We start from the raw sequence: 27,273 nt of genomic DNA, 5'->3' as shown, positions 1-27,273 counted from the left end.
CATTTTCCACTTACGTTTCTATGTAGTAACAGACAGCTTCTGAGGCAGTGAAATTTCCCTTGCTTCAGTTGGTTTTATTCAGAATTAATAAAACATCTAGGTAATGACAAAAATTAAATTTCATTCAATGTGAAGGACATTATATTACACTGATGTTATGAAAACAGTTATTTAAAATTTGCAACTTAAAAGTCATGAAGATACCATTACCAACTTCCCTTTCCCCTGTGGATATGCGGGAGAGCAGGGGTTTGTCCAGAATGTTTCGTCTGGGGAACTTTTGTATAAAATTATTGTGTATGTATCCTAATCGAAAATCTACATGTATTTCTTGCAAATATTTTCAATTGCAGTAGGCATAGGTGTTGGATGCATCATCCTCAAGAATGGAGGAAAATGTAGTATGCATATGTATGATATTGGTGTACTACACAATTTCCTCTGACAATAGTTCTAAAGTTACGATAGTAAGTGTATAATGTATTGCTTGACTTGCATGTATTTATATTTCTACAATATGAATGGATCGCATATAACATCAATAAAGCCTCTCTGATAGCATAGTAGATAACACTGTCATCTTGTATCAAAGGGCCCTGGCTTTGATTCACATATTTCCACTTTAAACTATAGGTCCAGTCCCGATTAGCTTATCCAAGCATAAAGTAGACAAACTCTTTAATACTAATTAACAATCACTCTCAACGGTTAACAAAAGTATGTTGTAATTCTGTATATTCTAGTGTTCACATTCATGTAGCATGAAGAAACACATGTGTACAATTATTAATTACTAATATTATCTGTCTTTCTCTCTTTCACACACACATAAGTAGATCTTATATACTTTTGCATTCTGGTTAACCAAATGGAAGAAAAATGCAGGAGGTTAAATAACCCTAATTAAATATGAATGTAAAAGGGCTTTACTTATCAAAGTACACACACACATGAAGTTGTTTACTTTCCAATTCAGAACCATTATCACATGATATGCAGAAACTAGTAGCACTGAGTATATGATGGCAAAGATTAACCAAGGGGACACCCAAGATTATATCATGCTGGAAAATATTAAGGTCTATGGTGCAATGATGTTGATGATGATGTACAATGTACAATAGATGTAACACAACATGAGAAGTATCATAACAATGTTACTGTTATGTAGGAAAGATTGGAATAGTGGGAGTATAAAGATATAGACTGATAACCATTGTTATAACATACAGCAGTTTGACTGACATGATAATACAGAGTTTCTTATCCTCCACCTGCAAATTCATGTTGTCTTGTAGTGGGGAAGGTTAAGCAATCTTCAATAACAATACAGCATTACTGCATTGTTGAAGAACAGCAGTGATTGTAAATAATTATTACATCAACAACTATGGTACACTAAGCGATGGCACGTTTCTGTACTTAAACTGTGTACCACCAAGAACATTGATAGATGATAAAGAATTTGCAAGTTGACCAACAAGATGTATTTCTGATCAAATTAATATATTGGCAATTTTCACATCACAATTATGAAAACAACTTTAATTTAATCTTGAAGTACTTTTTTTTGTTACACAACATTTCATCACATACACCTTCCTGAGTTTTAAGGATGATATGAGAAATTTGAAAACATGGAACATTTTGTAACTGACTCAATCAAAACACAAATATGTCGCTTGTCTTATTAAGTCAATGCTCTTATAATATTTAAACATTATTATTGCATGGGCATGGAAAAATAACATGAATGTTGCTCAGAGTACTGACTAGCAATTCTTGTGGTCAAAACCTTGTCCTTCATCCCTCCAGGTATTCTTGCATTTCCCTTGGGCTACCAAAGGAGCACAAAGCTCCCTTCAGGTAAAATGTTTACAATAGAAAACTGAAAATATTTCCCATCCATCATATTTGGACAGACACACCATTAATCCTTTTTTTTTTTTTTTTTTGTCAAAATTCTTCACCAAATACGCCCATTCCTTTTTGCTCACTTTCTATATTTTGAAAACACTGCATTTGCCAAACTATACCGCACACAACATTCTTGTACATGATACGCTACTACAGCTTTCAATTACCTCCTCTAGTTTTTAATCCACCACATCTTTACATGTCTGCATACTCAGGTTTTACAACCACATGCTGGTTCTCGATTCTCAGAGGGAAGTGTGGGGAGAGGTTTCATAAACAATGCACCCCACAAAAACTTTGACCCATGTTGTGTTCTGCTGCATATCGGCTTTTATGCTTTAACGCTCCATTCTGCCTCCTAGAAAGCCTTCTGCTAAGATTAATGGAACTTGGGGTTTGCTTAATAAGAACACAATAGAAAAATGGAATCCAGACTCTGGCAAGTTTTATGACTAATGATCAGCTGCTGTCAGGCTGGTGCCGTCACTAGGCTCTTCGATGTGGGGTGAACACACTGCGTGGCAGTACGAAACCCCGCCGGCAAGTGCTTCAAAAGGAAATTCAAGTTATGCTTCGAAAGGCTCGATTTAATATCACCAGCATGAAGTATCTGACAATTCAAGATGGTAATGGAAAAATACTTCTTACATCTTGCTGTCACACTAGTAATACATTCTGCTCTTTTAAACAAGTTACAAAAGAAAAATATATTTATATATAATACTGAAATAAAATGTCATGCTAATGAAAACTAACACATTCCATACCTACAAGGGTCGTTCAAGGTTGACCAGGACTTTTATTTCTAGACAGGAAATATACATACATAGAGGCACCAAACTATGTCAGTTTTTCAAAGTATTCCCTCTGAACATCCAGGCATGGTTGCCATCCTTGTGGAAGTTCCGTTATGCCTTTGGCGTAGAAAGATGTAGGTTGGTGTCGTAACCACTGCAGGACAGCGTTCTTGAGTTCCTCATCTGTCTGGAATTGCATCCTGCCCAAATGCTCTTTAAGAGCCCCAAACAAGTGGAAATCACTGGGGGCCAACTCTGGACTGTAAGGACTGTATGGTAAAACCTCCCAGTGCAAGTTGGCCAGCGTTGTTTGAGTCAAATGGGCCGTGTGTGGCCTGGCATTGTCATGGAGAAGAATGACATGTTTCGACAACATTCCAGGTCTTTTCTTCCCAACGGCCCCACGTACAACACCGATATTGACTGAATGCGCTACGTCACGCACTGTTACTCGCCGATTTTCAAGGATAACTTGCTGTACACGCGTGATATTCACCGGAGTGACTGCAGTTGGGAGAACGTGTCCGTGCGGTTCATTTTGCTACTAACTCCCGTCCTTCACTGAACTGTTGACACCATTTGTATACTCTTGCCCGTGACAGTGTTTGTTTACCATACTGTGCTTGCAGTCTACGCCAAATTTCAGCAGGTTTCACCTTCTCCTTCACGAGAAATTTCATTATACACCGCAGTTCCACAGCAACAGATACACTACTTGCAGCCATCTTTGTTTATACTATTCGGCATCCGCCAAATGCGTCGCAAAGGATCATGGTTACTCGCAAGGAATCATGGTCTGTCCTGCCGAAGTAATGCAGCGCTACATTGTTTCATTAATATTTTACGCACGAAAGTCCTGGTCAACCTTGAATGACCCTTGTACATTTAACAGTTGTTACAAATGCCACAGTAACTGAGAATAGCTCAAAGATCTTTACAATAAGAATACACTTTTGTGTGAAGAAATGGGACAAATCAATTTAATTAAGGATGGACGTCTATGTTTTCACCATACATGTCATGTTGAAATGCTAGTTTTAGAATTATAAAACATGCAGATTGTTCAACACAACTAACATGATGACCGAGCACATTTTTGATCTTGCCACGGAAGTTCTCCAGTTCAAATCCTGGGCTGGGCATGGGTGCTCTTCATGAGTGACCTTTCATCAATTTCATTTGATCATCACTCATTCTCATCCTCACAATTAGGCAAAAGTGGCAGAAAAACGAAGCTAAATAACAAAAATTACAAATATAATACGACTGTCATAAGAAAAATTAGAACAAATGAACCGCACACCCATCCAAATGATCATATATTTTGAGGGTCTCTTTGGAAGCCTTGGCTACTACAATCAACTTGTAATAAAGGGTCCTGGATCATATTCCTGATTGAGGCAAACTGGATGTTAGCTTGGATTATACTTTCACTTGCAAGCTTATTCCTGATTACCCTATTTGAGCATAAAATGGATTATAACAAGCCTTTCTTCTTTAGATATGCAAGTGATACATATGGCAAGAAAAACAAAGGAATTAGATTTTCTGTACTGAACATAATATCCAAGAATCAAAGAATAGCGAATTAAATGCAATCTCTTTGCTCCTTATAGACACAATGAAGTTGACATTAACATAAATATGAAGTTTTGGAAAATTGTATGATTTATCCTATGCAAGTTCTTTCCAGACAAAAACTCCAACCTCTCCATTCCACTCAAATGTAAACATGGTGTAATGACACCTGCTACAGAACATATTTTAAGAATGGTGTTCCACATATGTCAGTTCTGCTCTTGCATGTGTTTAGAAAGGAAGCAGTGACTGAAGCTTTAAAGTTGTCCTGCTGCATTTGAATGATTCCCTCCCACTATTCATTTGCCACAGCTGTGGTAGTAGCTCCACATCACCCCAACATCAATCATAACCCTCTCCACTTGAGCCACTTCACAATTTCCATCACAAAACATGTATGCATCACATGAGACAACAACACGTTTTCAATTTATGTATATACAGTACCAAAATCTCAATCCTCAGATGCTTAATGGCACTGACATTAACATTGGTAGCCATTTCAACTGCATCCCTATCCCTTTCTCACCACAAATCATTTTCTTTTCAGCAACAATAGTTTGTTTCTGTCCATCACCACAGACTACTAACTTGAGTGGGGTGTGTACTTCCATACTATGTACTTTTTATGTCATCACTCTGGTTTCAAAATTCTGGAGATAGAGGAAAAGTCCTTTGTTTCTGTTCCTCGTTCCTTTTATTATTAAGCCGGAATATGTGATTCTTTACGATTCCATGCAGGTAAAACAGCGATAGCGAAAAATCAGGCAAGGCCAGGCTAGCTCGGTAGCTCAGTGGTTAAAGCAATGGCACAGTATGCCAGAGACCCGGGTTCAAGTCCTGGTCGAGCCTGCATTTTTTGATGAAAATTTCTACGTAGTACATCTCCTGTGTGTGCCTAATCTACAATGTGATTCTTTGTATTAAAAGTATCAGGAATGAGATTTGATTGTTATTTGTCCTCGATGTATTTTTGTATGCCCCGGATTGTGACATAAATATGCAGTAGCATGATCATGCAGGATAGTTTTCTTTGAGCTCAGAGTAAAGGTAGAGATTTTTGTGTGGTACGTTATGACTGAATGTTTAATGCAGGCTTGGTATTGCAGAATGTTTTCTTTTTTAAGCAATAGTTAAATATTTTTTTTCTTTTTTGGAAAGAATGCTTAGCTTGAAGTGTGAGTTTTTGTTTTAAGTATGCTTTATGCACAGATGGGATAATTTGAATTGGACCTATAGTTTAAAGTGAGATCCGAAGCACAATGGGCCCCTGATGGGTATTGAACCCAGGACCCCTTGATAGCAAGGTGATGATGTTACCACTATGTCATCGGGGTGGGCCTGGTGAGAAGCCTGCTAGTATATAAATTGTGAATATGTGATATGTCCTACGATGCATAAATAATGATAGTTTTTTTTCTTTCCAGCTCTTGTGTGTGAAGAACTTTGATATTAAAGTGAAGGATTATTATTTATAATTTTTTTTAAAAAATAGTTGACGTATATGATAGTAATCACAGTGGAATCAATTGTGGTCCTTCTTATATAAAGAAGAGAGTAAAGAGTAAATTTATTAATTACTGGTAACAGAATGAAAAACTATACTACACATTCTCATGACACATTCTAATATATGGTCGACTCTACGATATCGCTGCAGATTTTAAAATTTGATTAGCAACACTGCACAAATTTATAATGGCATGTTTATTATCCTGATTTAACGATACAGAAAACACACAAACATTAAAAAAAACATAGACGGTAACCCTAGGAGGTAAAAGGCGGTCAGAGAATAATGTTGTTTGATCACATCAATTATACATTGTTTTGTATGTGCTCCGTTATTTGTAAAATAAGCATGCAGTTTCTTTAAGGGATTAAAAAAAGAATTTAAAGTTCCTAAATCTTGACACAAACTCAAAAGAAAAATCTAGAGTTGTGTGTTTGATATGTGGGGTAATGTTTTCGGAGCGAATTATAAACGATAGATGAAGAATTAAAGTGCCAAGGTAGCTCAGTCATTACGGCGTCTGACTACCATGCAAGAGACCTGGGTTCGATCCCAGCGGGGGAGAACCGGGATTCTTTCCAGCTGTTCAAGCGGCTCCTGCGCCCACCCAGCATCATACAAAGTGGGTACCTGAAGGACTCTGGGGGGTAAAGGTGGCCAGGACTCGAACCTGGGTCACTGGCATACCGTACAATTTCTCTAACCACTGAGCTACTGAGCCAGCCTGGCCTCGCCTGATTTCTCGCTGTCGCTGTTTTACCTGTGTGGAATCGTCTCTGCCAGTGCTACCGCAACGGGATATGTTGTCTTTGAAACACAGTAGACTTCGACATTGCCTGGTTTCTCCCAGCGTAGAGATCTTAATGCATTTTTCGCTGAAAATTTATACGTAGTACATCTCCTGTGTGTGCCTGATCTTCAATAATTAACATCTCTACGCTGGGAGGAACCAGGCAACGTCGATGTCTACTGTATTTCAAAGGCAACAGATCCCGTTGCGGTAGCACTGGCAGAGAAGATTCCATGCATGTAAAACAGCGACAGCGAAAAAATCAGGCGAGGCCAGGCCGGCTCAGTAGCTCAGTGGTTAGAGCAAGGGCACTGTATACCAGAGACCCGTGTTCGAGTCCTGGTCGAACCTGCATGTTTCGCTGAAAATTTCTACGTTGGTATATATTGCTGAAAATCAATTCTCAGATGATTTCAGCAAATTAACAATATTTTTTTAAAATAATGTAATTGCTTTTATTTGGATACATGCTAACATAAATTTATTAACCCAGTGATAGCATACATGATTAGTTTAGTGCAGAAAACCTGGTGTAAATTAGGGATAGCCAGATCCGGATCCGCGAATCCGGAATTTTCGGATCCGGATCCATTTTGCCATCCCACATGAGCGCTTCTTTGGAAAGTAAGAATGTGTTTATAACATATTGTTACCTACTAAATATATATATATATATGTATGTAAATATGGCATAGGAAGAAACAGGGGGCATAGGGCCCCTCTATACACCTGCCAAATTTGATGGAAATCGGAGGGGGACACAGGGGTCAAAGCCCACTTAAATTTGTCCTCATTTTGACATTTGAGGGGGTTTGCCCCCTAAAACAGTTTTTTAGCCGAAACAAAAAACACGTATTTCTTCCTTTGGGTCTCTTTATACACCTGCCAAGTTTCATGAAAATCGGACGGGGACACAGGGGTCAAATTCCCACTTAAATTTGTCCTCATTTAGACATTTGAGAGGGTTTGCCCCCTAAAACAGTTTCTTAGCCGAAACAAAAAAAAAACAAAAAAAACACGTATTTCTTCCTTTGGGTCCCTTTACACACCTGCCAAGTTTCATGGAAATCGGAGGGGGACACAGGGGTCAGATCTCCACTTCAATTTGTCCTCATCCTGACATTTGAGGGGGTTGTGCCCCCTAAAACAGTTTTTTAGCTGAAACAAAAAAACACCTATTTCTTCCTTTGGGCCCCTCTATACACCTGCCAAGTTTCATGGAAATCGGAGGGGGACACTTAGATAACCTCCCTTGTTAGTCTTACACTTTCTAATTATATAACACTGCAAATATTATAGTGTTTTATTTTAATTTGTAAAACTGTAACTGTAGAACAATTGTATAATTTTTGTATAACATTTCTATCTTGTTAAATGTGTTAAAGATTTCATCCTGGAATTGAATGTCTCACATTTATGTGTGTTTCAATTCCAATACATTCGATGAATACATATTCGTTTCAATGGCATTTACAAAATCACCTCTGACATTTTATGTTAAACAAGATTATTTTTGTGCACGAGTGTGTTAGCCGATGCGTAGCAAAGTATTTTAGGAACAACACTTGAAAAAAATCTTGAAGAACTAACCAATGAAAAATTTCTTTGTAATCGAAGATCACAATACCTTTTAAGGTGTGGTAATATTATAATGGGATTGAGATACCAAACTCTCGGATCCGAACGGATCCGGATTTTTCTGTTTGACCACCCCTAGTGTAAATACCTCTTACGGTTTTCATGATATACATTTTCAATGTTTGGGTTGTGCGACTTTTGAAACACTCTGTAGTGTGCACAATTGCTAGTAGGTAGTTTCCTGGCGCCTAGCTTTGAAGAAAATTTTTCGAGCACTGCTCTACAGTTACTTCAAGTTATCACCTCCTTATATTAATAGTTTGTTCAATGAATGTATATGTAATTATCGACTACCAGTCACTTTCTAACAAGGACTTGCATGGCCCCTCCCCTTCTGGATACCCAAGAAAATAATGTTCAAAGTACTGACAGGAATTGATAAAAAGTATTTGTGTCACAAAATGATTACATATATCTAGTGAATCACTTAACTTACCAGTTTCTGAATCAATTGTGTAAGAAAGACCAGCCCAAATATCCAATTCATTCTCGTCTTCGGCCTACAAGAAAAAAGATACAATACTTAATGCACCAGTCATTGCAAGGATAGTAATTTTAATTGTTTACAAGATTTAACTTGATACATGTACGGTATATATGTATATGCACACCGTATTGTTTCGACTCTAAGGTGCACCTTTTTTCAAGGGTTCTGGATGTTGAAAATTTAGTGGGCTTTGGATTTGATTGCGTCTGGAATTCGAGTATATATTAGAACTGAGTCAATCCATATCACTTTGAACAGATACCGATTCCGATTTCCACCGATACCGATTCTTGAAAATTGTGATAATTAACAGTTGTTCAAAATATTTATTGATGTTAGTGTGTAAATATTCCTCTGCAATTATATGTAATATTAAAATACATGTTATGTAATCATAAAATCCCATTTTCCCACAAAACAGGTTTATAATAAAAAGAAACTTTGAATTTTGCATAGTTTTCAGGATAATTAAACTCCGTGAAATTGTTGCACGGCATTTTTGCGGACCCTGTGGGAGACCAAAACGCTGAAAAAGTATCTGCAGGTATCGGTAAATAAATTTCAGCCGATACTTTCCGATACCGCTGGTATCGGCTCAGCCCTAGTGTAATATAAAATGGAGTATTTACCAATTTCAATAATCAAGCTTTTTCCTCGACGTTTCACGAAATGTCGGTATTGATACCATACCATTGAGGAAATTTTCTTATGGTAGTATTGTACCAATACAGTAAATGTAATACTATATGGCAGGGGAACCCAAACTTTTTAGTTTCACGGCGCCCTTAGTGTTTCAAGATTTTTCCGCGACTCCCAAGTCAGAATGTAGGCCTTTCTAACACTTGCAACGCTCAGTTAGTGTGGTTAGGTTGCTTGCCTTAATTTAAAAAATAAACACATTTTAAATTCAGAAACATTTTACATGTAAAAAGTACTAATTAAGCACATATTTGGAACAATCGTGTCATTGATTGAATTTTAGTGAAAATAATAGAATATTTTGCGGTGCCCCTGTAGGCCAGCCACGCCGTCCACTTTGGGAACTACTGCTATATGGTATTGTTCTAGCAACTTGCAACACCAGACTAAACATACGTATTTCCAATAAAGTACCGATACTACCCGTATGTAGATCTGTAGCCTTAATTAAAAGGCAAAACAATATCTAAGGTGTGCCTTATATTCCATGACGTCCTGAATTGTTTGAATTGTTGTTTCAAGTCCACTTTATGCCCAGATAGGCTAATCGCTACTGGACGTACAGTTTAAAGTGGGGTCCGAGCCACTGTGCGATGTGCATCCACCAGGTATCGAACCAGAGACTCCTTGATTACAAGGTAATGACGTTATCACTCACCATCGGGGAGGTCCTTAATGGCGTCTTGAATTCAAAGAAATACGGTATATACAGTAGGCCTATTGGCAATATTATTGGACTCATCAGTTGAAAAAATGAAACACAGATTAACTAACTTTATGTAGAGAAATTTGACAGGATTTAATGTTTTCTGATACAAATTGCATTGTTATGCACACTGCAAATACTGTCAGTACTTCGTATGACCACCTTTGTCTCTTTTTGAGCCCATTTTAATCATTGTTTGTATTCCTTTTCACTCTTTTTTTCTAAACTTCAAACTATGTGGTTTACGAAATTACGTGTTGCTCCGAAGATATAAATAACGAACATCCTTACAACAACCAGAATTAATATTATTTCCTTTGATATAACCAAAAAATAGCATAAATAACACGGTGAACAATGTACTATTTTTCCAGGCATTTTTGCGAATATGCAAAGAATCGTGCTGCCATCTATTCTTGGGATAGTAAAAGAAAGGATTGTGGGAAACAAGATTATATCGAAGCAGACAGTTTAATCCCATAAAAAATTATAACAATCGTCATATATATTTAGTTAGAACACTTTCAAAACAAGGAAATATGCTTCTTTTTTTACAATGAGTCCAATAATTTGGCCAACACTGTATATTTGCGGCTTCGCAAAATACAGCGCGACATTTCCACGAAGTCTAATTATCCTATGAGTTATGCAAAACTCGAAGTTTCCATTGATTTTGTATCGATATTACGGGAAAAACTGTATTTTGTTTCTTTCATTTTCTGGCGTAATTTTTGAACATTTTAAAGCAAAACTTTGGTAAATTGATGCTTGTAATCGGAGTGGAATACTCACCCAATATTAATCAATATTCTGAACTTTTAATTGTTACAATTTTCAAACATCGGTATCGGTGGGTATCGGCTTAGCCCTAATACATATGAAATACACTTTAAATATCACGTGTGTACAGTGGCGGCGATTAGGGGGCGAAAGGGGGCAGTTGCTCCCCACTTTTCGCCACTTTTGACACCGCACTATGCTAAATCTTACCTACAAACATGGACGGCCGCAGGATTTTTTTCCAGGGAGTGGCAAGGAAGGAATTTTTTTCCAGGGGGGCAAACAAGGCATATTTTCTCCAAAAATAGTGTTGTTCCCTAAAAAAAATTGCTAAAATTTGAATTTATGATGTTCATGCAATAATTAACACATATTACTGTGGCTAAAATGAAATTATATGTGTGAAATACATAATTTTTGGTTGACTTTCATTTTCCGGGGAGGGGCACGTCCCCCCTTACCCCCCTTTCGGACGCCCATGCCTACAAAGGGAAATATACTGTCTCAGCCCCACCAGTTTTGGTTCCTTGCCCCCCCCCCCCCCCGGTTTTGGAACCCAATCGCCGCCACTGCGTGTGTATGTATGTGATGGAAGAGTGGCGAGTTTACCACTTAGGAATATGGTTTGTGCTATAGCCAGTGGTCTCAGGTTCAATCACCAGTGACAACTGTAAAATGTCTATTGACATTAGCCTCAGGAAGATTATTGGAGAGCAATTAGCAAGCAATTAAAGCGACTGAGCCAAGGTGCTAACCCTCGAATCAGTGGTGTAGTCATGCCAGGGTGCTGCGCTAATACTTGTTTATGTAACCAGGGGGTTGCCCTGCCTCAAAAAATGACAGCAAATATTCATTTTTTTAAATTTCCTTCATTTAACATAATTTACTTAATTATGTGTCTATCTACGAAAAACTTAACTTAGCACAACGATTCCTTTGTTGAATAACAACAAGATAATAATTATTATATTGGGGGACACTTGAGACAGGGCTCTTGAGAGGGAAGTTCGAAAGCTCTTCTGACAGGGGGAATACGGCTTATTATTATTTTATTAAATTTTCTCTTCCTACAGATTTATAATTAGCTGAGACATCTGAGTCAGTGTTATATGTTAAGTGTGTGTAACTAGTTTTATATGATGATGATGATTAGAGCCCGGAAGTTTGGCACAATGCCTCTTCTTATTTACTGCATATATTGATACCTGGATATCAGCAGCTATATATTATGCTAACAACCTTGAAAAAATCAGTGAGGTGATAGATACTCTTCCAGAAAATGATGCGGTTTCAATTCGTGAAGTGAAATAACTCCTGTGCTATTCAAGTTTATTTTTGCACATTATGGTGCATTGCCATAGACAATTACAATTATAGCATCCATGAAAATCTTCGAGGAATCTATGCAGCAGATGATGGAAGTGCCAGGAGAAAAGGGGTGAGCTGTTCCGGAAAAGTGCTAACGGGTAGTGAGTGCAAATGAGGACTTGAAACAATTGAAAACAATTTGTGATATTCTAAAAGGTGACAATGCTGTTACCAAAATGAGTCCAGCTACATTAGCTTGTTATATGTATGCTCCAATAACTTCTGTCGAAGTAGAAAGATCATTTTCCATTATGAAAAACATTCTCTCTGACAGACGACTATCAATGAATGTTTAGAACTTAAAAAGCAGCTTGTAGTTATGTGCAATCAAGACGGAGAATATTGAAATGCTCTTCCCAATTTAGATTTTAACATTTTGCCAGAAATTATAGATAAAAGTAAGCGACTTCTAAATGTGCCTTTTTTCGGTTTATTTTGCCTTTTTTTCATTTTAGTGCCTATTTACCACATTATAAATGCCTTTTTGCCTGCCTATTTTAACGAAAATAAATGCCTAAACTTCCGGGCTCTAATGATGATGATAAACATCATGTTAACAAATATGATACCATATTGTGCAGCACGAGTTCGCAACTGCCTAAAATGGGTGAATATACGTGTACACACCTGTACCATTATTGTACTAAAACATATGTTTTCCTGATGAACTAATAATGACGCAGATGCTGATTTATCAGCATGATATACAGGATGTCATCTTTACTACCTAATAAATGTTTGCGTTTAGTTTCTTAGTATGTTTCCATACACTTGTCTACTTGTGAAGTTTCATCTTCCTAGTTATTGCAATCATGGACGTAACTTGGGTCCTAAATTTGAGGGGACAGAATCGAACTTCATTCTTAACTTGGGGGGCGGGGGGCAGACTAGAAAAGTTTTCGATCTCATAGAAATAGCGTCCAGGATTATTTGCTAAATAAGTGCGACATTTGCAAAAACACAAACATTACTCTTAATTACTTTTGCTTGTAAATTGTTAATAAATCTGAAAACTGGGGGGGGGGGGAGGGCTTGCTCCCGTTAAGTTATGCCTGTGATGTCAATCTCAAAGTTTCAAGAATCAAATATCTAACACGTTTCAAGGCAACTTGCAACTTTGTGGAATTCTGATGAAAATCTCAAATTTACAAGAGCATCGATTTCAGAAAAATACTGAAACAATTTACCAATTGAGTATTGCTTACCATTCTTGTAAAACGTGAACTAAATTAAAACATCACACATTATATATATAATCTACATTATCTCTAAAATCTCTTTACAGCTCGTCATGCTCAATGGATCCAGAGTTCGATACTGGTGGATGCCCATAGTGGTTCGGATCCAATTTTAAACTTTAGGTCCAGTCCCGATTAGCCTATCTGTGCATAAAGTGGACTTGAAACAACAACTCAACAATAACAACAACAGCTTCTCATACATACTACTTTGTATTATTTGCATTAATTTACATTATTGTTTTACACATAAGGATACTGTTCAATGACCAAATTGATAATTTTTGTAATTTAGTGAAAATATTATAAATGATGATAGTGAATTTCATTCAGATTAAAAAAATTCAACAATGCAGTAGTAATACAATAAAAAAAATAAAAATACTATGAGCCACATGACACAGGTATTCTCAAATTTGGCTTCAAAATACCCTTTTGTATTAAAATCCCGCTACTTTTTGGTATAGGGGAAGAATGCTTACCTTTGGGCTTTCCTGCTTACAATAGTCAGCACTCAAAGCCTTCAACTTCTCTAAATCGTCTTCTTCAATCTCCTTCTCTTTGGGCTTCTCTTGCCCTTGCGGGTTGAGTACGTCCAGTGACACACCCAAGTCAACATCCTGCTTCCACAGAACCTCTATCAAGTCCATGTCCTGAAAAAAATAACAAGGTTTATATTTTTAAAATGCTGCTCTCTATATAGCCTAAGTAAAACATGTACAGTATACCAGTTATCAGAGGCATTTCTTCAACAGCACCTGTTTTGTTTTCAAGATCCCGGCAGATGCTGAGACTTCACAACTTAAATTTAGAACTTTATGTGTGACTCATTTCTTGCAATAAGCAATATTTTAAAAGTATATCCACAATGCGGATACAAAACAAGGTTTGGCATTTGGTCAATTTTAAAAAAAGACGGAGGAATGGTAATTTTAGTTTCATGGAGAGTCCTATGGTAAGAACTATGACTCCTCTGATAGATCGAAGTCAAAAAAAAACCTGCGTTTGACTGGTGACATTCTCAAGCGACACGTGTCGCACGTCTGTGTGAAAGTTCCCTCAAGTAGCTCATTGGTTCGGACGACTGTGTAGCTTTCTTTGATGTCGTTATACAATCAATCACCACGTTGGATTAATGCTGTGTACGACTATTATTTCAACATTTTCATATGTAGTGTGAATATTAATTACTTACAACTAACGTGTCACATTTCACATATATTCTACTTTTACTATATTTGTTTCATATGTTCTACAAAACAAGCATCACAAGAGATAATTTTTGACAGTAAATTAGATATTTTTCAGCAACGTACCTATATATCAATATATTTTTTATTCATTAATCAGTTGCTCAAAGTATCTTTGACAAAAATAAACAACATTCATTTTTTTATTTGATTTTGTTAGTAAAAAGAAATGTGTTAGTTCATTGATCTTGAATAGATATAATGGTAGTTGAAACGACGGTTTATTGTTTTGCATACGAAATGGAAACAATTAGACGTCACTTAGTGTGACGGAAGCATTAGGAAAAAAACATTTACAATTACAGAGCCTGAAAATTATCTGCAATAAGTAGATTGCAAAATTACGATGCGTTGTTTGCAACACTAATTCCCGACAATATAAGTGTGCGCGTTGTGGAAGAACCAGGATAGCAGAAATGGTATACCCCTGACTGAGGACGATATGCGGTTTGTGCAATTCAATTTCTAGTAGATGTATTTAGATGTGTACCCTAAATTATATTCAGAGCTTTTTTGGGTTTAATTAGGATACAGAGAATTAGATTTGTTGGTTGTATCCTAATTTTTTTAAACTGCATTATGATTATATTATTTTCCTAATCTAAAAAAAGTAGCATTTATCACTTCAAATTTTACTGTTTCTACACTCTTTAGTGCCTCATATCTTCTGGAATATCATTTGTAAATATACATTTTAAATATACCTTATGAAGAAAGCACGTACGAATATATTTTTGTCAAATTTATTAGATGATATGTAAGTGTCTTGTTGTTCAAATAATAATAATAATAAAAATAGATAAATCCACAAATTTCGCCACGAAAAACGAAGGAGATTGAGGCCATCTTGGCAGCTGGATCCGAACGTGGGGTTCCACCTGCTGGTCGTATTAAGCTGGGCGGGGTTGGGCGGAGCTTGTTATAAACAAGATACAGACATGTGTAAGGATTTGTGCATGAGCGTGCGTGTGCGTGAATCGCCCAAGCAGACACCACACACGATACCAAACCGTCCTCCTCCTCTCTCGTGCGGCAGACGCGTGCACGCAGCTTTGGTGGTCGCCAATCTCCCAAGTGTCACAAAGTTATCCAGAGAAGACGGAAGAATTATATTTTTTAAAAAAATAGATAAAAATTTTTCTTCTTTGGAGCAACATTGTTTCCTGTACAAGGCGTGCTTTTTTGCTCATCCTTCTTGAATTAAGAAGATGGTCCTCATTGGATTGCCAACATGGGAACAATGAGGGAAATGTCTTGAAAGTAACGAAGATACAATTTTCTTCATTGTCTGTATGCTAATATTTTGACACATACGCAACGCCCCGACTTGGTCGCTTCGTCATGCGTATGTTAGGGATGGGAGGATAGGAATCTTTAGATAGATTCGAGGAAGAAATCTTTGTAAAGGATCCGGCTAATGAAGAAACGGATAACGAGACAAGAAAAATGGAAACGGAATCCATCGGCTGAGACTCTAGTCTCTTAGTAAGATATTGATTTTCTGCCTTGAATAACAAATCACTTCTATTCGTGACTTGATTCCACACAATTATACGAGTAAAATGTTTGTTTCAGGAGACAATTTTTGTTTACTGATGTATTTTGAGAGTTTTCTCTCGACTGAAGTGTTAAAAATTTTGAGTGTGTTGATTTCTCTCCACGTATATACACGTATATACAAACAAATCTAAAGATCGGTAATTTTTGTGTTGTAGCAGTTGTGACAAGGCTAGCTTATGATAATATTGACTTTTAAAAAGTTGCAATAAAAAGAACCTTCGGGGAAGGGTTAACCAAAAGGTAATTAGAGTGGGATTTTTAAAATTTTATTTTGTAGACCTAGTAAAAAAACTGTTTTACTAAAAACAAGAAAACATTATTTTTCAAGATCAAAATCTCAAGATTCAGTAAAGGGCTGAAGAGGACAGTTGGAACTTATATTTGTTAGGAACCCGTTTGTTTTGTCTTTGCTTATTGGACAATGAGGATTCATAACTAACACTAATCCTGCTTGATACACAACTATCAGGATAAGTTATTGCACACAGGAATTTCCACCACGGGACATGGACGTCCGTAGGATTTTTTCCAGGGAGGGGCAAGGAAGGTATTTTTTTTCCAGGGGGGGGCAAACGAAGGCAAATTTTCCCCAAAAATAGTGTTGTTCCCTAAAAACAATGCTTAAATTTGAATTTATGGTGTTCATGTAATAAATAACACATATTATTGTGGCTAAAATGAAATTATATGTATGAAATACATATTTTTTGGTTGACTTTCATTTTCCAGGGGGGGGGCCACGGCCCCCCCTTGCCCCCCCTTCCGGACGCCCATGCCACGGGACAAGAACGAGATTACTTATTCTCGCTACAACGCATGCTAACATTCCCGTGGATCCAACTCGGGTTATCTATGTGAAGACCAGATGCCCAAACACCCGGATCGCTGTACTTGATACTTAATCAGAACAAGAGAGAAGCACATAATCTTATAACTCCCTCTCTGTCCGTCTGCCTTCAGGGTATCAATGTCGAGTTGGTACTAATGACGTTCTTACTAAAGCAACTGTAAGTGCTCTTTGATTTCCAACGGTGATTTATTGCAAACCATTCTGCAGCATCGAATGCCCGTCTCTCTCCTCTTGAACAACTCTACTAATAACATAAGAGCCACGAAATTCACAAGCACCCACATTCAGTGTGCAAGACTTGAACTTCAGCTTGTGCGTACCGGCAACATAATTGTCGCCAACCTCAAAAACCACTGAAAGAGAGCCTTTATTCGCATTTCTCCCGCTGCCTACAAAAACCTCATTAAAAAAATCTGCGCGTTTTAAATAGCCGTATTGTTCGTATCAATTCCGGTGCAGATCCTTTCGTTATGCCAGGTGAGCAATACAAGAGGAAACACTACAAAGCAAAGACCCGTCCATCCTTGCAAGCAATTGAAGTCGTAAGCAGCCCGATTACATGCCTAGGCAAGCAATGAGGTCAAGTCGTCCACCGCTATGCGAGAGGAGGGCGGGGGGAGGCAAAGGTACTCGAAGATACTTGAAAGCTACTCAATTTTCGAGTCGTTACGCTTCACACCTCGCCAGCTACCTCGCAACACCCAGTGCCTTAAAACCAATCGACATAGCCGAAACTAATGAAGGGTACTTGCTTACCGTTCGCTTCCCCCAAGACCTGCATTACGTTGCAACACAATAGAAAGTTTTGCGGCCCATCTTTCTCTAGCTGCTACTCAAACTGGTCATAGAGAATATTGGCAGCATCTTCCTTCTGCACCAAACGCGTTTGTAAATCAAACCTTAAACAGGTACTCGGAATCTTCACACACATATGTTTATTCCAGCAACGTCCCTCAACGGAGTGGCTCTGGAGTTCACCCTGCATGGGTAAATTGAGGACTACCGTGAGGGAGGCGGCCGGAGCGTGGTGCTGACCATATCACATACACAAACGGCCAAGATTGTGAATGTGTGGAGCCCTACCTCCACACATTCACAAAACTTATTAACATCAGCTAGTTACAGACATTAATTGAGGACGTGACTAAAACATTCCGAGTCTTCATGGCACATCTGCAATTTTTACATCGAGGCGACAGAATATCAGTCATCGGTAGGCTATTAGTAAATTTTATACTGGAACTTTTTCGTTATCGGCAAAAAAATCCTTTTGTCAAATTTGAGTTGGACAAGAATTCCCCTCTACCTACGAACTACAGGACAAGGGGGGAACCTTCTGGGAGGACAGTCATGGACACTTCTGGGTTGTAACAATCCCATGAACTTTCAATGGGATCATTACAACCCAGAAGTGTCCGTGATTGTACAAGAAAGCTCATTTTTCGCTTCTTTATTTACTCAACATTCTTCAAGACTGCAATATGAGAAAACGTGGCCAAGTTTTTCTGTGCTCAAGGCGCCTTAAACTTAGTTATACACGTAAAATATATCGCCAAAATGTGTTGCCCGACGACAGAGGTGTATTCAAGGATTGACATATGCCCTAGGCGCCACTAAGCACTTTGTATTAACCCAGTTGTACTTTCTAATATTAAACTAATTTAGGATCTCTAAAGAGTTGTTACAATACGCAATAACAATAACATGAGAAACGTAATAAATTGTTACTATTATGCTAACATTATCTAAAAGATGGGTGTATGAGTTTCGGACAAGAGTGCATTTTCAGTGCTTGCCATAGAATATATTTTTCGTAGATCCGTCTCTACGAGACGAGAATTCCTCAATATGACGAAGAAGCGACTGATGCCCAACTCGAGTGGCGATCGAGTCCGATCTCGCCATTTGCATAATCTTGATTCGAATTATATCTCAGTCCTGATGATAGCTTCAATTATTTCATGTACTCAATCTTATTGAGCTACGAACAAGAAGATCTTCGTTTATAGCTCTACGGCAGGCAATTTCTATTCGTCTCACTGTGGAATATTTAATCCGCTAATAAATGCAAAGTCAGGTGTGTCAACAACAATTGCGTAAAAAATTGCCGATGGACCAACAAATAACGAGTTTCCCAATTCACGGATTTGCGACATGCTTCAATAGAACCGGCACGCACTACACATGCATGCCATGTGCAAACACTTCACACTACTCTTCCGCTTTCCTCTCCATTTTAATTGCACTGCTCAACCTTGCATTTATTTGCTCCTTCCCAAAATTACCACTGGCCTTGGGACACGGCTATTTGCACGATCTAATGAGGAAGCTCAAACGATGACCATACCGACTTCCCAACTAGTTATTTTCTTCCCAATGTACAAGTTCAAAGGCTCTGCATCTCAACAGCACATAACACATTGATTTTGATTCCAGTTTAAACTGTGGATCCTATTTCGATTAGCTTATCTGAGTATGAAGCATAGTTAAAACTTAACTCTTCAAGAGTTATTTGCAAATCTTTCATTAATATGCAGTCTGTGTCATACTTTAAACGTCGTCACCTTGTAATCAAGGGGTCCCGGGTTCGATACCCGATGGAGGCACATGGTGGTCTGGATTCCACTTTAAACTGTACGTGCAGTCCCAATTAGCCTTACTGTGCATAAAGTGGACTTAAAACACCAAATAAATCAATCAAAAAAATGCTTTAAAAATAACTACTTAGTCAGCACGTTATATGGAATACAAACACTTTTTCTGTACCGGATTCGAAACCCGGCCTTGGCATGAGTGCTTTTGCGAGTCCCATTATCAATTTCATTATATCATCACCCATCCTCGCTTTCGCGATTAGCCAAAAGTGGAAGAAAAGTGAATTAAAATAAGCTAATTCGATCAAATAAACAAACTGTTTTTGGTTTGATACGGATGGTACTAGATGTTAGTCACCATACGTGCGCAGACGAGTGGGAGGGGCATATCTCCCTTATGGGGTCATGTGTATCACCCATGGGGAAAGCTGTATGTGGAACAGGACTTCATGTCAACTTGAAGGCAGATATCCAATCCGTTTGATATTGTGGAGAACCTCATGGCTCAGTAGCACGGGCTACTCCTGCTGGAAACGGGAACACAACCTGAACATAGTACTCTCGACTCTCCCAAGAAGATGACAATGCTGGGAAGATTGATTCGTGTAATGGCAGCAGGGTTCAATCAGCTTCCCAAATGGCAAATCCAGGTGGAGAAGAACATGGTGAAGTCATTGCGTGTAATACCCACTTTATGTTTCAAGCACCTGGGTGCCTGAGCGTTCAGTATTGGACTTATGACTTCGTCGCCAAAAGTTCTGGGTTCGGATCCCGCCCAGGGCATAGATATTTTACTGAATTTATTTCTTCTAATTATCATTTATTTCTCTTGTTGCGATTAACTCAAAGGGGTAGAAAATAATGTTATAACCAAATACAGTTGGGTCTTCAGATAAAAATGTGAGCAGATAGCAGACTAACGAGGCTCTGGCGTCTGGACTCGCAGCCAATATAATCCTCTGTAAGGTTCGTGTTGTGTCATCCATATATGTTTGCGACTGTCCATTCATCACTATTCATCCTAATCTTCGGGATTAGCCCAAAAAAAGCAGAAAAACGAAGTAAAATAAAAGAAATCAATCAAGGTAAAATGTGACAATATTTTTGTAGTTTTTTTTAAAAAAAATATTTGTAAATACAAAAGTCTTAGGCCTAATATAAACTCCATTATTACAAAAATCACATTTCCACATCCTCAAGAAGAAGTCTCTTTCGAATTTATGGCCTCACGACTTTCAAGCAATAGGCTATCAAAGAGGATTCTGAGGATATCAGTTCCTTTTAAAGACACACTTGTGTCAAAACAGTTTTCCACTATCATGCAGCCATCCTGGAAGAACTAGTTTGGCGAATGGAGTCGGAACTGAGAATACAAGTTTCAGCTATTAAAACAAGATTGGCAAGGTGAAATGAAGCACCAGCTTTCTCATTAAAGTAATATTAGGTCATCATTAACTATTCTATATTATTGTTAGTATTATTACATAAAATGCGAGTATAACTGTCATAAAACACAATTGTTGAGCAACCTTCTTGAATAAATATTTGATGATCCGTAACAATAAAATATATTTTAACGGAGGGTCGACGGTAAAAGAAAGATTAAGAACCGCAGCATTGGACAAAAGCAAGCGCCAAGGAAACAAGAATTTGATTTTTTAATAATAATAAAAAATACACGTTAACGTTACTTCCTGAAAACGTGATCTCGAGAAAATCTATTTTTACCGAGAAAAGTAGCGTAGTCCGTACTGTACTTTTTTTTACAAGGCATTCTTACGAAACAGGCCGTTACTGATTCACAGCGAAACATCCGAAGCTCACGTTTCTTTGCTGAAACGAGTTTTCACTTTCCAAGTAAAGGATTGCGTATTTAAGGTACTTTCAGATTTTCTACCTACAGAAAAGACGCAATAGTATTTTGTTAACCCATACTTAATTTAACCCTCATGCGGGCTGACAAGCCTCGGAAAAATATCCGAGTAGGTAGGATATTCAAATAAAGAAGCATTTTTTCTATCCATCTTGCTCATGTACAGTCTATGATAGGTGGACCGGTGAAAATTTACTAAAGTTCGAAGTATCTGTAACTGTCGTATACTAGCTAGTATTATTATACGCTGACCTGAAACAGGTCTATGTGATCATCAAGCTTTTGTCTTTTATTTGCTTCTTGTCTTTACGTAAATCGATTCTCCACTATGGCTCTATTAAAAGACATAGATGTATTTGCCATGTTTGTTGTAGTTATTTAGTGTGAAGGTTCTGAAGCTGTTTTCAAATCTTGTATCGAATTCCTGTGTGACTAAGATGTGTCAGTAACAGCACAGATACACTATCTGTGGTTACAGTGAGGTTAACTTTGAATTATAAAATCAAGTTCCAACGTGAAATTATTTTCAATAACTTCGGCTGGATATCCTCACGTTGCATAATGTGGTATGGTGATAAACAGGGGAAATATTTTGATTTTTTAATTGAATAAGTGTTAATGAAGATTAAATTTCTTCGCATGTCTTTTCGTTTATTTTTTAAAATATCAAATTTAAGGTTTATCAATTTCGTTTAATGTGGGTTTAACACCGTCGTTGGATCTGAAAGCATATTTTGCCCTAAAAAAAAAAATTAACTGGCCGTTGGAGTAATTGACCCCTAGAGGAGGTTACTAGTTCGAGAAATTCGAATTGAAGCCAAATCACATTTTTTGAATTCAGCGATGAAAGTGCTTTTAGACCTTCAAACCTTTCTGCATTTAACGACGCCATTAAATAACGGCCAATCAGCACTCGCAACCAGTTTTTGTCACAAATTTGCAGGTCACGGTCTGGTGTTGTTTGGTATAAATATGACAACAGATTAGCTACTTATACTCGGTCCCAGAGTTTCTGGAGCAAGCGAACGAAACCAAGTTCTCTGCGCAAGTAGTGACTCAAGAGGGCTCGATCAACGAACGCATGAGAAGGGAAAGGGATTGCATGGAGGGGAACCGCGTGTTCTCTATGCCCCTCCCCTCCCATATAACATTTTATAGTGTCGCTACTGGACTCTGAGCCAAAGAGGGTGCGCTCATCACCCTCACCAATATGCTCCCATCAGGGCAAGCTATAATGATTGTCATTCTTGAGTTTTTAAAAGTCATAAATTTATATAAATGAATTTACCATTCAACTTGGTGTGCCAGTGTGAGTTTTGATGCGCCATGACCCATTCGGCCTTACGTTTGACGCCGCCTTTGCATATACCCCTTGGCGCGAATTCCAACCTATCCAGATCTACAACGCAAAAAACCTGAACGTCACGAAATGTTTACCAAATCAACGAGCATCTTTAAAAGAGCCGCAGTTCTCATCCGACGAATGGCAAAATTCAGAACTATCGTTGTAATGACTTGTTATGACATCGACCCTGATACAGTTAAGACTTTTTATTTGCCCTCCTCGGCACATACAATCAACACTGGCGATCGCGAGACACCCACCTGCCGAACCAGCCACTCCGAAAGCAATTACGAACGTAGCCAGTGGCGTTCTGGAACAACAACGCTTATGTTTTTGTGTGCGTAAACAGGTTTCTAGTGTTTTTTCTGGCGTGGCCTGCAAACTGCATTATCTGAAGTTAAGAAAGGCGATGCAAATGCTGTACTTGGCTCCGCAAAAAGTAAGCAATGCCGTTTAATTGATCTTCTCAGGGCAATTCTCAAAAAACAAATAGAGCAATTAACCTATACACTTAGCGCATTAATTCGTTGCTTAAATAAATCACAAAGACTCCTCTGTTCCAATAAATTTTAGTAGAGGGCACCACAGAATCGAGAAGAACACGTGCGAGGTGTAACTCTTTCGGTTTTGTCAATGGGCGTAAGGTATTCAAACGTAAAAATATGATTAAAATGGATAAGAAGGGCCCACGTTCTATAGTACGGTATTAAATTAACAACACGTCAATTACATTGCGAGGCGATCATTCTTTCCATTTCGGTTATTTTACGTCTCTTTTCTACCTTTTGGGTTAATCGCGGTGATGAGGATGGAACAAGCATTCTGATGCCTCCATGCCCTCCTTAACCATAGTTCGAACATGGGGCATCTGGCTTCGAGCGTGTTACGATCACCACTCTGCCACGAAGGCCGGCGCAAGGTGACCCTTTTAGCTACGCTGTCCCGGGAATCCGTAGAGCAAGGACGTGCATAACGGTAGAAAAGGAGAGAAAACGGGTGGCTGGTAGCTGCAGCCGTGTCTTCCGCTCCATGCACAGACTTCTCTCTCACGGGTTCGTTGGTCGAGCCCTCAGGAGGCCTACTCGTGCAGAGGACTTGTTTTCGTTCGCTTGCTCCAGAGATTCCCGATATACAAGTTTTCACTCTTGCTATTCACGAGATACCACTCATTACAACTTCCACCCACATTGTTCTGATTGATTGATTGATTTAGTGTTTAAGTCCACATTATGCACAGTAAGGCTAATCGGGACTGGACCTACAGTTTAAAGTGGGATCCGAACCACTTGTGCCACCACCGGGTATCGAACCCGGGACCCCTTGATTACAAGGCGACGACGCTACCACTGCGCCATCGTGAAGCCCCCCCTATTGTTCTGTCCTACCGCTACCGGCGTACTACACCACGCGCTACATTCGTTACATTCTACACCTGGGAGTTAGGCTTAAGTTTACCCATTAACTGTAATCAATCGTACGTGTGTAACTCCAAAATATCTTCGGATTTGCTGGGTGTAGAAAAAGGATACACTTATGTTGTAAAACTTTATTTACACCTACACATATGTAATTACCTGTTTAGACTGCTGGATGATGTCACTGCCCGAATATAACTGAGGGCAGGAACTATCAATTTATTTCTCGCAGTGAGGTGCCTAGGGAGTTTTGGGACCTAATTTTCTTTTATGGTATCAAATTTTGCAATCGGCAAATCGTAGCTAGATACTTAACAATTACCGATGGATGAATGAAAGCTACATACTTAACAATCAGTACATTGAAAAAAATAACCTTATTACTTTGATACTCGATAGCGGAGATAAATTTGTTAACTATTACAGGAACCAAGTCATAGTCAATCACTTAAAAGAAGAATAAATGGTTTTATTTTGTAAATTGTATTTTTATTTGAGATGTCACACAAATTTGTGGCTAAAAATTCCATCCAGCAGAGATTTTTCTTGGTGAAGTGTACTTTGCTTTTTTTAACGTATAGAATAATTATTCATTTCAGCACATTATCTACATGTAAAAAACAAAGGAAAAACATCTGTGCTGGAGAAACACTTACCTGGTGCATCCAGTTTAAGTCCCTCTAGTTTAAAATGTGTTTTCATTACTCGTATTATTGTTATTGTTGATATTCTACTATTCAATTGTGTCAACAGCCTATCCCTTTACGAAGATTCTTGGCGAAGCCCATATTTCTTCTTGTATTTCGCTGTTTTCTCCCCTTCTCTTATCTTTACAATTTATTTTCTTAACATACTATATCGTTTATTTGTATCTCTTCTATTTATCTCTCTTAAAATGCTTCTTTCTTTCGATGACTCAAACATGATGTGGACGTTTTCTACGTACGAATGTTGATCCCTTTTAGAAAATGTTCCCCCTGCGTCCATACCCTCTTGGATGCTATAAGGCAATACAACAATGGCGATTGTAGTAGACTCTTGGAAAACACAGGACCCAACGAAGCAATAAGAAAATTTTGCAAGGAGAGATCCTGGCGGAAACAGATGGACACGGTCACGTGCTGGTCGGACGATGATGTCGCCTTGCCACCTAGCAAGAGAATGCAAACCGGACCCGAGTGACACGGGAGATGAAGCGAAAAGCCGGGAATCACTCAGCACGACAGACTCTAGCAAGGCGAGGCGAGCGCTGCTGGCACCGCCATTATTGAAGGCCTGTGGTGTTCTCTGCAGCTTCCAGATATTTACTTTAGCGGATAGGGATTCCGTATTTCCCGCATGAAGAATGTTATCGATATACCGAAGTATCACAAACTAAAAATAATTGATATCAGTGTTCTGAAATGTTTTTTTTAGTGGACGAAAACGATTTTGTCTGTTGAAGTGTAGTTATTTTTTTAAAAAAAAATTGAAAGGAATGTTGTGGGTATTTGGGAAAGTATTAGGAGAACTGTAGTGAAACATCGAATTCCAGTATTACAAAAAGGGACGCCAATTTCGGGGTATTTTGTAATATGTTTCGAGACAGTTCGATTAAAAAATTCATAATCATACGTTACAATAAAAACTGAAAGTTCCAAGTTCCAGTCTTAGGTTAGGTTTGAGTGTTTCTTTGTGAGTGTCTATGAATTTAATGTATTCATAATTCACACTCGTCGTCGCGATTAACGTCAAGAATTTGAAAAAATACATCAAATAATGAAAACTCATCCTGCTTTCTGCCAATTTTTTGTGTTTGTGTCAATATTACTTGTCTTCGCTTTTCTATTTTTCGGTAATCGTGACGATGAAAAGGAATTGATACAATGGATGAGGGAATGAACAAAAATAAATATTATCTTACCCAGATTCCAAAACTAGAATCTATGGAACATCACCGCATTACGAGATATGGTCTTCCCAGATTTAAACCCCCCCCCCCCCTCACTCTAATAATGTGAAATGCGTAACCAATTCTAGTCAATACGATTGAGAACATAATGAAGCAAGCAGAGAAAACGTGTTATTAAAGCGTATTCTGAATTAACATGGACTACATTTTGCTCTGGTAACACACTCACTTGTTTCGGTATGTTTAATTTTGGTTTTATTAACAAATATCAACTTTTCATGGAAATTAATATTTCTATCTCCACATCTAAAACCTACAAATAGAAACATAATTTAAATTACCAGATATTATGCCAGCTTCAGAGAATTCGAATAGAATGATTCACAATATGAAGTAACCTAGGGCCGTCTTTCGATAAAAATGTTATAAAACCCTTAAGTGCGACTTATTATTCACACATCTAATAGAATATTAAAAGAGTAAGCAAGCACTTATCACCAGAAGTACTCGTTCAATAAAACAGGACACGCGCACAAAGCATTGCAAAAAATATATTTTTTCTTGTGTTGAAGACACAAGACGGTCAAGCATATTACGCCTGAGTTACACAAAGGAATCCACGTTATTAGAGCTAATGCACCGTGACGATAATACCGCAAAAAGTTAATCTTATAATTGCCTACCTTCGTCAATCTTATGTATTTAAGGCGAAGTGTTATGGACTTTGGCGCTTCGAGTACACAGACGGGGGAAAAAAACGTCCATTGCCTCATAGACTGGCCGGCAACATTCGTCTTCCCAATATAGTCATTCCTATCACCTCTAACAAGGAATTTCTTGGGAATTTTGTCATTTTTATGCGATCACAAGAAGCCTATTGTGTATTTTTCTTCAGAGGTACAATAGCTTGAATGCAGAGAATCCGTGTTATGATTACTAGAAGTGTTCTGTAGAATAATCCTCAATTCGCTGTAATGCGATGTC

General features: G+C 38.1%; 1 protein-coding gene across 5 annotated transcripts in view; it reads right to left on the bottom strand.

The window, feature by feature from the left end:
- Positions 1-27,273, bottom strand: part of LOC146003019 (segmentation protein cap'n'collar-like) — a 322,044-nt gene that overhangs the window by 79,531 nt on the left and 215,240 nt on the right. For all 5 annotated transcript variants that reach the window (XM_083141194.1, XM_083141187.1, XM_083141182.1 and 2 more), the window contains 2 exons: positions 13,994-14,164; positions 8,670-8,733 (listed from right to left, as the gene is read on the bottom strand). In XM_083141194.1, coding sequence (XP_082997320.1) covers positions 8,670-8,733; positions 13,994-14,164 — 235 coding nt within the window. The remainder of the gene's footprint in view (positions 1-8,669; positions 8,734-13,993; positions 14,165-27,273) is intronic.

The sequence above is a fragment of the Lepisma saccharinum genome, chromosome 1 (assembly GCF_977018435.1).
Source record: "Lepisma saccharinum chromosome 1, izLepSacc3.1, whole genome shotgun sequence".
NCBI lineage: Eukaryota > Metazoa > Arthropoda > Insecta > Zygentoma > Lepismatidae > Lepisma > Lepisma saccharinum.
Note: the sequence above shows the minus strand (reverse complement) of the source record. Positions and strands in the feature narration are given on the sequence as shown.